At 40.9% G+C, this 16,000-nt stretch overlaps 1 protein-coding gene across 8 annotated transcripts in view; it reads left to right on the top strand.

The window, feature by feature from the left end:
- Cdk14 (cyclin dependent kinase 14) overlaps nucleotides 1-16,000 on the top strand; it is a 535,385-nt gene that overhangs the window by 164,772 nt on the left and 354,613 nt on the right. For all 8 annotated transcript variants that reach the window (XM_013123504.3, XM_040735840.1, XM_040735837.1 and 5 more), the window contains one exon: nucleotides 9,378-9,457. In XM_013123504.3, the coding sequence (XP_012978958.1) occupies nucleotides 9,378-9,457 (80 nt within the window). The remainder of the gene's footprint in view (nucleotides 1-9,377; nucleotides 9,458-16,000) is intronic.

The raw sequence follows: 16,000 nt of genomic DNA on the forward strand, positions 1-16,000 counted from the left end.
CTGTTTCTTTCTAATGAAATTAGAGATTTTCGTTTGTGATTATGGTCCTTTTCTAGTCCATGATGGACCCTTAACTTGCAAGGTAAATAAACCCTTTCTCACCCAAGTGACTCTTGTCCTAGTGTTTATCACACAGCAACAGAGAAGAAACGACAGTTGCTCCCTTTGCCCATCATGTGTTTGGGTTGCTGAGGATGGTTTCATCTCCCCACCAGCTGGTGATCTCCTCAATGGTTGTTTATGGGTTGCTTCTTGGTCTTCCTGAGAAGTTCAAAGTCCTCTGCATTAATCCAGCAGAAGGTCGAGTATCAAGATAAATGGTGATAGTTTCCTGCAACTCAACCAGACCAGATGAGCCCAGATTGCCCTAGTTTGAGATGCAGAAGTCCTCTGAGGAGCTCAGGCCTCAAGTCTACTTACAGAAGATGGTGTTGCCATAGCAAGATGACAAAGAACAGATGCAATTATTCATCTTTCCTTTTGCTTCTATCATTGCTATCAAGGAGAGTTCAATTCAGCCCCCATGTGCAGAGCAGACACGGGAGGGACTTGTACCATCAGATGTGTGATGCAGGGTGGTTCTCTAAAAACTTGTTTTCAGAACAGAGATGACTGTTGTATACAATTTTAATGAATGAAGTGTGTACTGGAAATTTTTATTTAACTTTCAATTTTGTGTGGAAATTATGAAAAACTGCAAGATACTAGTATTCCTCAAGTGTCTGAATGTTCAGAGTAATGGATGCTGCGAAACAGACATGAAGACATCATGTCAGGATGGCTTTTCTGCGCACCCTCGTTGGACAGTTGGAACAGAATATTGTTTGGGGGGTTCTGAACAGTTCTGAAGTAAAGTAGAGGTTAAGAGATTTCAAATAAATGGTTCCACACCGGAATAATTGTTTTCTCTTGGGAGTGTTAAACTGTAGGTCTAAAAGACTAGTGAACTGGTTTAACTAGTTAGCATATTTTCCTGCCTATATATGTTGACAGATGTATTTGATATTGTAGTGGTAAGAAAGAAAGTTCTGAGAAGCTGGATTTGCTGTTGCAAGGGAGATTTGATAAAGGTTGGTTAAGTAACATAAGAGCAGTAGAGACTCTAGCGTGTGTGCTATTTCAGTACCTCTTTTACAAAGTGAGCACAGGGCTCAGGTGTTACCACTGAGCCCCGACTGTGCATGAAGCTGTGTTATGCACAGATTTTCCTGCATAGTCTAGTGGCAGAATAGACTGTGTACTCATTAGTGATAGAGAGCTGAGGCCCGTCTGTAAGAGGAGCATGAACAAGGCCTGGATAGGAGAGTGAACATCCAATATGATTGGGAAAGTGGAGTTGGGGGAGACATGGAAGAGACAGACGAGAGTGCAAAGCTAGCCACAGCCACAGAGGCCAGGCAGTGGTGGCACACATCTTTACCCCAGCAGCCACACACGTCTTTAATCCCATAGACTGGGTGGTGGTGGTGAGTGCCTTTATTCCCAGAAGTAGAGGGGTATATAAGACAGAAACTCTGAGTCTCATGCGGCATTTAGTCTCCAGCCACACGGAGGACTCATAGAGATAGGATTGCCTTTCAGTCTGAGGTAGAGGTAGGAGCTAGTGGCTGGCTGCTTTGCTTTTCTGATCTTCAGCTTGAACCCCAATATCTGTCTCTGGGCTTCTAATTTTTGTACCACAGACAGAGGAATAGAGACAGAGAGACACAGACACTTGAAGCCATGGGCAATAAAATGAGGATGGGATTTTGGTCCAGAATTCAGTACCAGAAAGTACAATGTTGGCCTCCCTGTGTTCCATGTTTTAATCTTTTGAGGATAAGAACAGGGGAGGCTAGGTGGCCAGTTCCTGTCATAAGTAGCATTGAAATATAGAATCAGTGGTTAGAGGTATGAGCACTAGGTACCTGCTAACAGGTTGAGGCTTTTATTAGAGAGAAAACATACTCCTGGACCATATTTCAAAAGGTGAGAGATACTGTAATTGCAGGGTCCATGAAGACAACTCAGAGGGTATGCTCTTTGCACAGCCAGTGAGTTCGCAGTTTTATGAATGCTTCGACCAAGTTTAGTTCCTAGAATGGGGAGGGTGGTGTCCTGCTCTTCTCAGGACTAATACAACACATCTAGTCGCTTGTGCTTCCTGACAGCCAAACTTGGGAAGGGGCAGGCATCTGAGGGTTAGCAAGAAGCTTTCAGCTAAGACACAGAGGGGACTCGCACTATCAGGATGTTTTTGCATATTTCTAGTGACAAGGAGACATCAGTATAAGAGACCAGGCAAAGGAAGAGAAGTGTTTTTTGTTTTGTTTTTTTTTTTATAGCCATGGTTTTACTCCTACACCAGCCCATACCAGTCAAATCAGAGGCATGACTGGCCACTGTTGTGGTGTAGCTCAGCCATGAGGGCCGAGAAACTGTACTTCAATCTGTATGGCTGCAAAGACTGGCCCAATCCTGCTGCATACCTTGCCTGCCTGCAGGGGCAGTCAGCTCTGCTGGCAGTATCCCTAACAGTAACCTCATTCCCCTGCTTCCAAGATACTTTCAGGGGCCAGTCTCTTGCCTCGTGTCACTGTTTACACAAGACACCACCCAAGATACATTGAACAGTCTTGCACACTCATCACCCATTCACGTTTCTTTGTGTACTCTGGTGGTACCTTCCCTCATCCTTCATGCTCTTCCAGATCAAGGACATCACCCTCACATCAGCAAATTCTTCCCTACTCCCCATCTGTTCTCTGACTGTTTCCTTAACTCAGAGTCCTGAATGCTCCCTATAGTACAAATTAATCACAAATTTATGTCTGGCTTAGAATTCTGTATCAAGATCCAGACTTATAAATATCAATGTGTCAGTTGCATCTCCATTTAATGTTCTTCAGTCCAACATCTTATCAAGTAAAATTCTTGGAGCATATGTCCATCTCTCCAAGTTTCAGTTCTACTTATATCAACAAATGGTAGCTTCAAGCACCCCCATACTGAAACCAGGAAACCAGAAGTGACCGTTTTAATTTCCCAAGACTCAGTCCAATTTGCCCTGACACTAGCAGTTTTGTCTTAAGTTTGTATGCTTTCTCTGTTGTTCTTGCCCCAGAATTAATGCTACCATCTTCCCCCTGAACTTCAATTTCAGCTTCCTAACCACCCCTTCTGTTGGGAGGTGATTTGTTAGGGCAATGACAACTGTCAGTGGCTTCCATCACTAAGAACTTCCCCCATTTCCTCCAGCAGCCAGTAATCGCCAGTAGATTCTTGAAGAGCAGTGGGGTCTAATAAGCCTCTCCCATCCATGGTGGAATGTTGATGGGCTCTATCTTGTGCAGGTCCTGTGCAGATAATCACAGCTGCTATGAGTTCATGAAAACGGAGCCATGTTATATTCTGAAGACAGCATTTTATAGCGCCGCTTACCATCCCAACTCTTTTGTTCTTCTGTTCTTTCTGTATTTGTGGGGGAAATAATTAGTAGAAGTCATAGTTGTAGTAAACTCTTACCAGCCTGTCACATAGCTTCAAGCACCATCAGACCCATATCCAATCTTGTTTTGTCATTTAATTCCTTCTATTACTTTTGAGAAAAACTCCAAATGTAATTGTCTCAGAGGATATTTATTTTTTTGAAAGATGGGGACTCTTATATTAAATGCAATTATGGAACTGGAGCTTAGAGCCTTTGCTGCTTTTGCAGAGCACCAGGGTTCAGTGCCTGTAAGTCTAGCTCCAGATTTATGAGCTCAGACCTAATCACTGTCCTGGCTCTGCCATGGCTTGCTGTTGCCTCTGTGTCAATACAGGAAGGGACAAAAGCCTCAGCACTTTCTCTTGCTACAAGATCACAGTGGATGAGGGAGTCATAATATATTAAGTTTCCCAGATATATTAATTTTTTTCTAGGTATACTGCTTTAATTTCCTTTATATCTTTCAGACAAAATCTCTTCTAGGTGTTAGCACATGGGCCCTACTTTCCAAGATGACCTAGATGATATTTGTATTTTGTTTTATAGTACTAATTTATCTCATTAATTTGAGGTGACTAACAGAATGGAAACCTTCCCAGCTTTCCTTTGAGAATTACTTGTGTATACGGAAATTCTCTTTTGAGCAATGTTTTATGAAGCTGGAGACTGTGCCTGAGCAAAATGGGGAGTCCTTATAGGTTAGGCAGAACTAGAAATAAACAAATGCAATGGATGGATAAAAACAACAACCAGTAGGCTGTTGTTTTTGTTTAAACGTGGAATTGCAGACACAATTTCCAAACGTAGAGTTTTGAAGGTGTGGCCAGGGTTTGTTTGAAGCTGGATCCTCATGGAGCATGGCTCTGCCTGGCCACCTAGTGTCCCCCGCCTCTGTGACTGGAGTTCCCCCCAAAACCTATTTATGCAACTCTACCTTGCACTGTATTTGACAACTCATTCCTTGTGACATACAGTCCAGACTAGAACACCGAGTTACCCATCCTGGGGCTTAGATTGTATCTCACAGTGACGCCATGTTGGTAGTATATCACATGTTGGTAATTGCAGTTGTGTCTGAAGGAAAATGGCACCTTGTGTAGCTTATAACAGCTGGTGGCAAAACTGGCAATATCTCCACAGCATGTTCTAAGGCAATAGTAACACAAGTTAAACTGGCAATATCTCCACAGCATGTTCTAAGGCAATAGTAACACAAGTTAAACTGGCAATATCTCCACAGCATGTTCTAAGGCAATAGTAACACAAGTTAAACTGGCAATATCTCCACAGCATGTTCTAAGGCAGTAGTAACACAAGTTAAACTGGCACTATCTCCACAGCATGTTCTAAGGCAATAGTAACACAAGTTAAACTGGCAATATCTCCACAGCATGTTCTAAGGCAATAGTAACACAAGTTATAGCATATTTTTCTCATCATGTTATTTATCTGAATTAATGTTTCCACTGGCAATCAAATCTTGATTGCCTTTTATTCATTAGCTTTTGATTTAATTAATATGACTTGTAAAAGGAGAATCTTCAGTGTTTTTCTGTAAACAGCTTTGATTTATTGATTCAATTTGAATTTTGTGTTTATTTAAATCACTGTTTGAATTGCTTGTTTTGAGCTTCATAAAGTAGTTTCAAACTACAGGATAATTAGAAATATGACTCTTTATTTTGCTTTTTAAGGGCTAGCATCTTAATTTGATACCCTTAAGAAGTGAAATACATGCATAGCTACTACCTCAGAATTTTACTTCAGATAATAGCACTAAAGTTTTGTGTATATGTATGTACAAAAATTAGAACATTAGACAATTTCGTAATATTACTCTTCTTAAAGATTCTTTTTCAAATGGTTGAGCATGTGACTTAACATTTTTACTGAACTTTGAAGCTGAAGGACTCAGCAGTTGGTGAGTGTCCAGACATGTGGAGAAAATCTAAATAAGGAAGGAGAGAGTCATGGTGACTCAGGTTAAACAGAAGTTTGATGATCAATATGAATCCTAGTGGAAGCTGAGTGAAGCTCTTGGAGGAGAGAGATGCTGACTAGAACTCTGGGCTTACATTATTAAAGGGTTAGCACTATTTTGCAGTGAGTCTGTTGGCTGTGAAAAGGGTAAAATAATATACAAATTCTAAAACTTCCACAAAGTGAAAACTTGTCACCACATGCGTAAGAATCAGAGAGACGTCCCTTCTAGTGGGGGGGGGGGCACAAAAGACAAAGGAAATAAAGAAATTCTTAAGCCAATTATGAAGTTTTATACAATGAAGTTTTACACAACTTTTTGTGTCTCTGAAAATTTTTGAAATAGTAAGTTTTCTACTTTATTCTAGATATATCTGGCATAATTGAAGGGGAAAGTATCCATGAATTAATTGCATCATATTCATTCTTTAAAATATATGCTATTCCAGGAAGCTTCTGGATACAGGACACTCAGCAGTGAATGAAATACTATTTCTGGAGCTTATGATGTATAAATTTTAAAGATATTTTTGTTTCATGTGGTATGATATCTAAAATATCAATGTCAGAAACAAGTGAAATGATTATAGTCCACAAAATCCACTAACGCTTGGGACTGGAGAGTGGACTCAGATCCTAAGAGCACTAACAACACTGGCTCTTCCAGAAGACTGAGTTGGATTTCCAGCATCAACACTGTGGCTCACATCCATCTGGGGCTCCAGTTCCAGAGGCTTTGACATTTGTCTCTAGTCTCAGGCACCAGACATAGATGTGGTGAGCAGACTTTCATGCAGATAAAGCACTCATGCACATAAAACAAAATAAAATTTAAACAAACAAACGGACACCTTAACACTTGGAGTTTCAGTTCATGGAAATTGCAGAATAATTCCACGAAACTGGCTCTCGTGTTTGTAGAAAGTAAATTGAGAGGAAGTGTTTTTATTGCCATGGAATGATGTAGATTGGTCTTTGAGAGTGCTCAGAGGGATTCTGGCTGTCTCGGTTACTGTTCTGTTGCTGTGGAGAGACACTATGATCAAGGGAAGTCATAAGAGAAAACATTTAACTAGGGCTTGCTTACAGTTTCAGAGTTAGTCCATCATGGTGAGGGCATGGTGGCACCGGACTAGTAGTTGAGAGTTATAGTCTGATTGGGGGGGGCGCTTACCTGGGACCAGTATCAGTTTTTGAAATCTGAAAGACCACTCCCAGTGACACACTTCCCCCAACAAGGCCACACCCATTCCAATAAGGCCACACCTCCTGATGCTTCTCCTTTCAAATAGTTCCACTCCCTCGTGAATAAGCTTTCAAATATGGGAGTCTATGGGGGCCATTCCTATTCAAACCACCACACGAATAACTGTTAAGTCAAGGAAAGTTTTCTGTGTGCTAAGGACTAGTCTTGTTGCATGGTCCCAGGGCCTGTTTTGAGTGTGTGGCCTTTAGAAGCTTGAGATCCCATGTTACAGAATTTAATTCCTGGCATATACAGTTTAGTGCTTCTCAAGGGAAGTAGAAAGCTTTGTGGAAAGAAGGTGGTGTGTGTGTTTTATGTGTGAGAGGAAAATGTCTGTAAATGAGGAGAAAATTCCAAGGCGTTCCTGGAATCAGTTACTGCCTCCTGTGGGAGCCACTGATGAGCTCAACTGGGCTGAGAAGTCTGTGCAGATGTCAGCTCTGACTGCATAGCAGCCTCAATCCCTGCCAAAGGCTCCTTTGGTTCTCAGTCACAAAGTGAGGATCCCAGGCTGTGAAGCTGGCTGAACCACACATGCAGGCATTTGTTGATGATTGCACCTGGGTACCAAGAGCGTAAACAGGCTTGGAAAAGTCAAGGTGATGATGCACTCAGGAGAGGAGGTTGCCCAGCAGTGAATTGTTGGGCCTGTCTTCCCAGCTGAGATACAGATAAAGCATCACATGATTCTGACTTCCAGGAGGCGGACGGCACATGGCAAAGCTTTGTAGCAAGATGTCGGTATCTCATTGCCATCACCAGTGATAGTGAAGTGTCACTGGGCTCAGGGAGAAATGCCACCTGGAAGTTGGATTGGGATGAGGACTTTGGCTTCTGGATTTCCCTTCTGGGGCAGTGTTTTGAGCAAACAAGTTAGATATTGTGACTTTAATGTTTACTTATTTACTTTAAAGACAGTAACATTCATATTTCAGACTCAGACATAGGATTCTCTGGGTCACATGAGCTCTCCACTTTGGTTACCCTGAAGACTTCTGGTAGCAGTCAGAATTACAGTAAGAAACCTTGTTGACTGATAAGATCATCAAACCAAATATTGATAAAATAGAGGAGGCAGGAAAGGAATAGGAACTGTTGTTGTTCTATATGAAAGGTAAATTGATTTCTGGTTTATAGTATAAAATTTGAATTTTCATGAAATAATAATTTGAGTTGTATATGCTTTGACCTTGCAAATCCTTTATGGGGGGTTGTCATTCACATCTTTAAAAATATGGGTAAAATAGCCGGGTGTTGGTGGTGCATGCCTTTAATCCCAGCACTCGGGAGGCAGAAGCAGAGGGATCTCTGTGAGTTCGAGGCCAGCCTGGTCTACAGAGCAAATTCCAGGACAGCCTCCAAAACAATACAGAGAAACCCTGTCTTGAAAAACCAAAAAGAAAATATGGGTAAAATATACAAGGGTATCATGAAATCCCTGTAGTAGCAGAAAACTGAATAAGCTAGATGACTATTAGTTGAAGACTAGTATGAATTATGGTACACTTATACAAGGTGATGCAGTATACTATGTATCATATGTCAACATTTCTGTATATGTTTTATGCACTTTGCAGGTACATATGCATACATATGCAAATTTATGTGATATAAACGTATACACATACAATTTATGTATAAATATAGACAAGTGAGTATATCTGAACAGTGGTCGATGTTGGCTTCAGAGGATGGAAACTAAGAAGAGTATGTCAGGGTCATTTATTTTTCATTAATTATTGTCTGTACTTTTTACATTTACTATCTCCTTTAACATATTTTAATAAACAAGGCAAGTAAATAACATATTCCATCAAGCTTAGTAAAAGTAGACAATAAAGCAATGAAGAGGACTAGAATATTTAGTTATGCCTCTGATGTTGATAATAGCTGAATGAATAAAAAACTATTTCCATAGTGTAATCTTACCTTTGACTAGAGCTGACATACATGCAGAATGTGTTTCAAAGAACCATTTGCTTTGGGTATGTCATTGGTAACTTGTAATAGTATATTCATAAAATTTAAGATTTATTTATTTTTATTTTTATGTGCATTGGTATTTTGTCTGCATGTATGCCTGTGTGAAGGTGTTGGGTACTCTGGAACTGGACCTACAGACAGTTATGAGCCACCATGTGGGTGCTGGGAATTGAACCCTGGTCCTCTGGAAGAGCAGCCAGTGCTAACTGCTGAGCCATCTTTCCAGCCTCCTATGCCTCCTATTCATCACATTTTTGATGATATATCACAATATAAAAGATAACCAGATCAAAGATAGTTTTCAGAACCTCTTCTTTAAAATCTGGGAGTGATGTTGTGGGTGAGAGATGAAGGGAGTGTGAGTCTCAAGTTTCTGTCCTTGGGATTAAATAACCCTACTGTAGAGTGAAAATGCAACTTGAGAAACAGAGGAAATACATACTCCTGTCACTGCTTTGCTTTTAATTCAACTGAGAATCATTGTCAAGTGGTTTCATTGAACTCTAGCTTCTCTAGAAGGAAGAGACTAAATCACAAAAGTATCAAGTTCAGTCTTAGCTGATTGAAAACATATTTACAATCTGAATATTTACAATGAGTCACTGGCATTCTTTATGCATAATTTTAGGGTGCATAATTAGAAGCATCACAGACACAGAGCTCTGCGGTCACGTTCACCTGCTCTTTGGTTTCCTGCAGGGTAAACGGGAAGCTGGTGGCACTAAAGGTGATCAGACTTCAGGAGGAAGAGGGAACGCCTTTCACGGCCATCAGGGAAGGTAGGCACTCTGTCCTCTCTTTGATTCTGTATTTTCGTGGTGTTCATAGCATGGTAAGTATTTCTGCATCTCCAGACATGCTGAGCTTTACAGCTACATTGTTAAATGTCTCATTTGATTGTGTGCAAACTGAAATAAAAAAATCAGTACCTTCTACAATCATAACAAGCCACATTAAACAAGACAAGACCTTCTCTCTGTATTGAAATTTGTGGTGGGGGTAGAATTCATGGTGGGCTATTTAGGCAACTGGAGAATATATTTATGTATGATTCTATTTGTAGCACTACTAAAATGCAATCTCAGGATGACATTATTCATGATTCTTAAAGGAAAGTCTTTAAAATGCAGGATTGTCCTTACCTTGTTGCTCATTTGAAGTTCTTTCTTGGTTCACTGTTTTTTTCTTTTCTTTCTTCCTTTTCTTGTTGTTGTTTTAATTCTCCTCTCATATATTACATTCCAGTCATTGTTTCCCAACCTTCACACTCCCCAGTCCCTATTCCTGACATATCATCTCCCCCAGACCCATTCCTCCTCTCTTTCCATTCAGAAAAGAGCAGGCCTCCCAGGGGCATCAACTGAACACTACATAACAAGTTGCAGTAAGACTAGGCACAAACCCTCATGTCAAGGCAGACAAGGCAAACCAGTAGGAGGAAAAGGGTCACAAGATCCCATAAAAGAGTCAGAGACACCCATACTCCAAATCTTAGGAGAAACACAAGAACACAAAGCTATGCAACCATAATGTACACACAGAGGACCTAGATCAGACCCTTACAGGCTCTCTGATTGTTTCTTTAGTCTCTGTGAGCCCCTATGAGTCCTGATTAATTTATTTGTGGACCTTGTTCTCCTTGACCCCTCTGGCTCCTCTTTCCTTCCCCTCTTCCATAGGGTTCCCTGAATCTGTCTAGTGCTTGTTCCGCATCTGCTCCTCTCATTTGCTAGATGAAACCTCACTGATGATAATTGTTCTAGGCACCAAACTATTACTATAACAGACTATCATTAGTAATCACTTCATTGACTGTGTGTGTGTGTGTGTGTGTGTGTGTGTGTGTGTGTGTTGTATCCTAGGTCTCTGGGCTGTCCAGCTCTGGCCATCCAGGCAGTGTCCCTTTTGTGGTGTGGGCCTCAAATTGAACCAGTCTTTGGTTGGACACTCCCACAAATTCTATACCACCATTGTTCTTATCCTTTACTTTGCATTGCTTGATTCCATTCTCTTTATACATTAGTATTATGTATGTTGTAATATTCCCCCCACTATTATTTTTCTAAATGTTCTGTCATAATGCAGTAGATTCTAAGTATAAGGCTTTAGTTTTGTGAAATAAGGTTGAGTTGTCTTTTGCCTTGTTCATTTATGCAGAGAGTTTTTCTTCTAAATGAGAGTCATCTTACTCATGGGAATTTTTCAGTTCGCTGTCATAACTCTTAGGATTAGTAGCTTCACTTCTGTATCATTTAAGAATACAAATTAGGCTGGAGAGATGACTCAGTGATTAAGAGCTGACTCTTCTCCCAGAGGATCCAGGTTCAATTCTTAGCACCCACATGGCAGCTGGCACCTGTCTGTAACTCCAGTTCCAGGGTACCTAACACCCTCATACAGACATACATGCAGACAAAACACCAATGTACATTAATAAAAAAACTAAAGAAATAATTTTAAAAATGCAAATTATCTTTACCTAAGGCCTCTCAGTTTATTTTCCCATCAAAGGGACCAAAGCTACATCTGCTGCTGATACAAATGATGTGTCAGTGTTTTGCTACCTAGTTTTGTGAAGGTATTGACAGATTAAATGCACTCTGTCATTATCTGGTTCGTTTGTCATTTGGTGATGGTGGTGTGCTTTTCCCTTCTCCTCTTCAAGCTCCCTCTCTTCTTCCTCTTCGTCCTAATTAGAGTTGGTATCGCTTTGATAAAACACTATGGCCAAGACAATGTGGGGAGGACAGGTATTATTCCTCACACTTCCATATCATACAGTTCACCGCTTGAGGAGGTGAGGCATGGCTCTCCAGCAAGCACGAATGTGGAAGCAATCGCTGGTGCTCTTTACTGGCTCCTCATGGCTGCCTGATTTGCTTTTACAGCCCTCGACCACCTGCCCGGGGTCTTGGCCCTTCCTCCTCAGTAATCAATCAATCAATCAATCAGTCAATCAGTCAATCAGTCAATCAAATGTACCACAGACTTGCCTGAAGACCAATTAGGTAGGGGCATTTTTGCCAGTTGAGGATCCCTTTTCCATAATGATTCTAGCTAATGTCAGGTTGTCATAAAATTAGCCAGCACACTCTTGTCCTTCTGTTTTCTCATCTCATTCTTCCCTTCATTCCGTTTGACTTTTTTCGTTACAGTTTAGCTGATACCTTTAGAAAATGTACCCATTTCCTCTTTATTATGTACCAATTTTTTTCATTATAAAACCATAAAGGTTTGTTTTTGTCCAATCTCTTAGCAGATTGCTCATGGTTGAAACATCTTTTCTGCAACATCAGAGACTCCAGGAAAGTTGGTTTTTCTTTTTGCTTTGTGATGCCTTTTAGGTTTGTAGGACCTAAGAGAAAAAAAGCTGTCTTTCCTCTAATACACACCCATTCCTGGGTAATTTCGTTTATTTCCTAAGTTTAAAAAGCATGTATAAGCTTTTGGCTTCCATACATGTATTTATCTAATTAAGACCTTGTCTTTGTGCCCATTTCATACATCTATTTGCCTACTTGGGAATTCTCCTTGAATTCAACAACCTCTAAGAAGGATAAGGTATCACCGGATGTTGGTGGTGTATACCTTTAATCCCAGGACCTGGGAGGCAGAGGCAGGTGGATCTCTGTGAGTTTGAGATCAGCCTAGCCTATAGAGCTAGTTCCAGGACAGCCAGAGCTGTTACACTGAGAAACTCTGTCTTGAAAAACAAAACAAAACAACAAAAAACAAAAAAAAGAAAGAAGAAAAGCAAAGAATAAGCTATTACCACCAAGTAAGGTTGGTATAACAACTTGCCTAAAACTTATATCTAAATATAATGTTATGGTCCAACACATCCCATGCACTATTCTCCTTACACAAGTAACAGCAAAGTCCAGCACTGCATACCCAAATTAGTCAAATGCATTATATTGGTTACATCTCTGAAAGGTTGCTTATGTCAGTCCACAGCTGATATAGTTTCCTCACTGTACCCCAGGAATCCTCAGTTCTTCCTTTGATTGCTGCAGTAACTTTTACATTATACTCTCTCCTTCTTTGTCATCCTTATTGTTTCTTCTTTACTTTGTAATTATTAAAATCTAACATTGTAACCCGTTTGATTAGTGCCCCCTTTTTAAAAACCTTTACCTGGTAGTCAGGCTGCTTTTTTCTTTCAATCATCCCACAGGGTCCCGTTTCCGGGCCCTCACATACACTCTGCCACTGTCTAGCTCTTCATTGGCTGCTTTGAGGTGCCAGCTGTAAACTCCTATGTTCCTTTCTCAGAGAAATTTCCTGTAGCCATCCTGACTGAAATAGCAGCTAGTTAATATCTTACCGTCTTTATTCAGTTCACCACACGCCAGTATCCCTATTCATTTCCATTACCGTTCTTACTGGGATGTGAAATGTTCTCCCTCCCCCTCGGTTCATATGTAGAATTTTAATGAGGTTGGTGACCTTGCCTGCCACCCTCCCTGTAACAGCTATTGGATGACTTACAGAGCATCATTGAGCTAGAGTCAGTAAATAAGATGGAGCATTGAATGCAGACGGTGCTCTTGAGGAATCTGTCATCCCGGTGGCAGGCAGAAGATTGAAATAATAAGTCAAAGAATAACACACCATGTCATACAAGTGCCAAATCATTTCTGAAGCATTGTGAATTCTCAGAAAGGTTCTCCACTAGTGAAGTGTGCTAAGATGTGGGTTGTACCTGGAGCTAGAAATCAGATGATAAACTACGGAGACAAGATGGAGAAGTTGCTGTCTGGGTCGGCCCAGAAAATGTGTGGAGGTGGAAACTCAGTGCCTTTGCTCGGTGCAAGGGGCGGGGATGATTTTCACGAGGTGGTTTCAATTAGTGGCTGGTCATGTGACAGTAGGCAGGGATTGTTTGGTTTGTGCTTGTTGAGCTCTGAGTTCATGAGATATTTATGAAAATACCCAATAATGTGGAGATGGAGTGCTTAGGAGTTGAATAGAAACATATTTAATAAGGCCCTTAAAATCATAGGATCTTTATTCTGTTGAATTTAAAACAGAGATTTATTTGGGTCTATACTCTGGGAGACATAAAGTGTAAAACGCATGGCCATGGCACCTGAGGCCATGGCACCTGAAGGCAGCAGGAGAGAGGGCAGAGGAAATTAATGGCAAATGTGAAAGCGAGTCCAATGTTTCTGAGGCCAAGAACTTCCCATGCAAATGAGAGGTCAACTGCTAGTAAAGGAACCCATAGAGAGTGGGTTTGGAGTCTGCAATTCTGCATCTTGACCGTGTCTTTGACTTGCATCACTAAACAATATTAGACAAGCCACCAGGAAGGCTGCCAGGTTTCTATGACAGTGCGCCTTAGGTGGTGCATTACATAGGAGTAATTATTGCCCTCTTTGACTGGAAGGCGAAAGCCAGGATACCATGACACCATTTCTTACAGCTGAGAGATGGTCTGTCCTGGGGTCCCTCCTTGGCTCATATAGATAGGTGTCTTGTCCCTGTGTGTCTGGGTTTTTATTCTGTGCCTGTTCATATACAAAGGTCTTCTTTCTCTAGGGACTCTGGTCATACTGAATTAGAGCTAACTCTGAAGACCTCATTTTAACTTAGTTACTTTTATGAAGACTCACAGCCAGCCACAGACTAAAGCACCGGGGTCAGGACTTCAGGAAGGGCACCGTTCATCCCATAATACCACTTAGTAGTTTGGGGCCCTAGAAACCTTATTTGCAGAAGGTAGCCTATTGGCTCATGCAATTGATTATGAACTTTCTATAATGACATGATTCTTCTGATTTCCTGAGGACTCTTGAAATTCAGAGTTTTAATGTTCCTGTAATGGAAGGTGGGAGAAGAATAGTTGAGGCCTGGCATGACCGATCACAAAATGACATTGTGTTTTCTTTAAATACAATTATTTATAGTTTCTATGTATGAATGTTCACTTACATATAAGTATATGTACCATGTCAGTGCTTAGTGACTGTCGAGGCTCTAAGGGAGTGTGTGAGGTCCCTCAACTGGAGTCCCTGTTTGTGAGCTACAATGTGAGTGCCCAGAACTAAACTTGGGTCCTTTGTAAGAGCAACAAGTGTTCTAAACCTCTGGGCCATCTCCTTATGCCCTCTGTTGTTAGTAGAAGTAAAATGAGGTCACGATGATAACAAGAATGAAATGTATGTTCCTCTCTTGAATTCTCTTCCTGTCTTTCACAGTTTTTTTTTTTTTTTGCCTTTTATGTATGGAAACAACAGCTGTTATTGCTACTGGGCTCGCTGTCAGTCGCAGTGACAAGTACAAGCATAGTAACTTGTATGTGTATCGTAGAACATGAAACCTTTGGGAAGGCGTGACACTTGGGATAGGTTAATTTTCCTTTGTGGAGGGAACATTACGGCTGGGTCAATGAAAGGGAGAGCTGGAATTTGAGTTTACCTCTGTTCTGCTATTCTGGCTCATTCTTCATTTAGAAAATGTCAGCATCATGAAGACTGAGAGTCTGGAGAGCACCATGATCAGGGAAGTGGATTTTAAGTGTCTGCTTTCCATTTACGGCATTACCTTGGAACTTGGGCTTTAATGTAATTTTCACCCCGAGTAGAAATGCCTAGCAACTCTAATCCTGTTTAGATTTGTGTCTTCAGATAGACTTTGAATTTTATCTTGTTGAGATTGAGTACATGTAGTAGCTTAACTTAGGTTTAGGTACTTTGAAATTTACAATGTCTTTGATGGCAGCTTAAAATAACAGTGGCAAAGGTCAGCTTTCCTGTTTTACTTTGGAATCTTTGTGTGGTGTCTTCACAGCTTATGGTACTTCTGACAGAGGGTCATGAGCAGAAGGAAAGGTTTGGAAGGGATAAATGTACATACACACACACACACACACACACACAGACAGACAAGCCAGGCTCCCTATGAAAGCTACATGTGAAAAACACCTGCCTTTTGCTAGCTTCGGCTGACTCCTGGCAACCCTTGGGATCCTTTGATGCTTATGTTTGGTACTCAGCCCTCTGCCTCTATGTTTCCATGGCCTCCTCCTCTGTATCTCTCCCTCTTCTTAGAAAGAGGCCAGCCATTGTGCTTCGGGCCTTCCTTAGTCCAGTGTGGATTTATTTAGTTACATTTATGTGCAATATTTGCAAGTAAAGCCACACTCCAAAGTTCCAGGTAGACAGGAATTTGAGGAAATACTGTACAACTCACTCCAGATTTTTATTCTTGCCATTTTCACAGAGACATTTGAAAAGACTGCATTTTTCCTTCAAAAGCTTAGGAGAGAGATATGCTATGTAATGGTGATAGCATTAGCTGCTGCTTTCCTCTTAATA

The sequence above is a fragment of the Mesocricetus auratus genome, unplaced genomic scaffold (genome assembly GCF_017639785.1).
Source record: "Mesocricetus auratus isolate SY011 unplaced genomic scaffold, BCM_Maur_2.0 Super-Scaffold_100051, whole genome shotgun sequence".
NCBI lineage: Eukaryota > Metazoa > Chordata > Mammalia > Rodentia > Cricetidae > Mesocricetus > Mesocricetus auratus.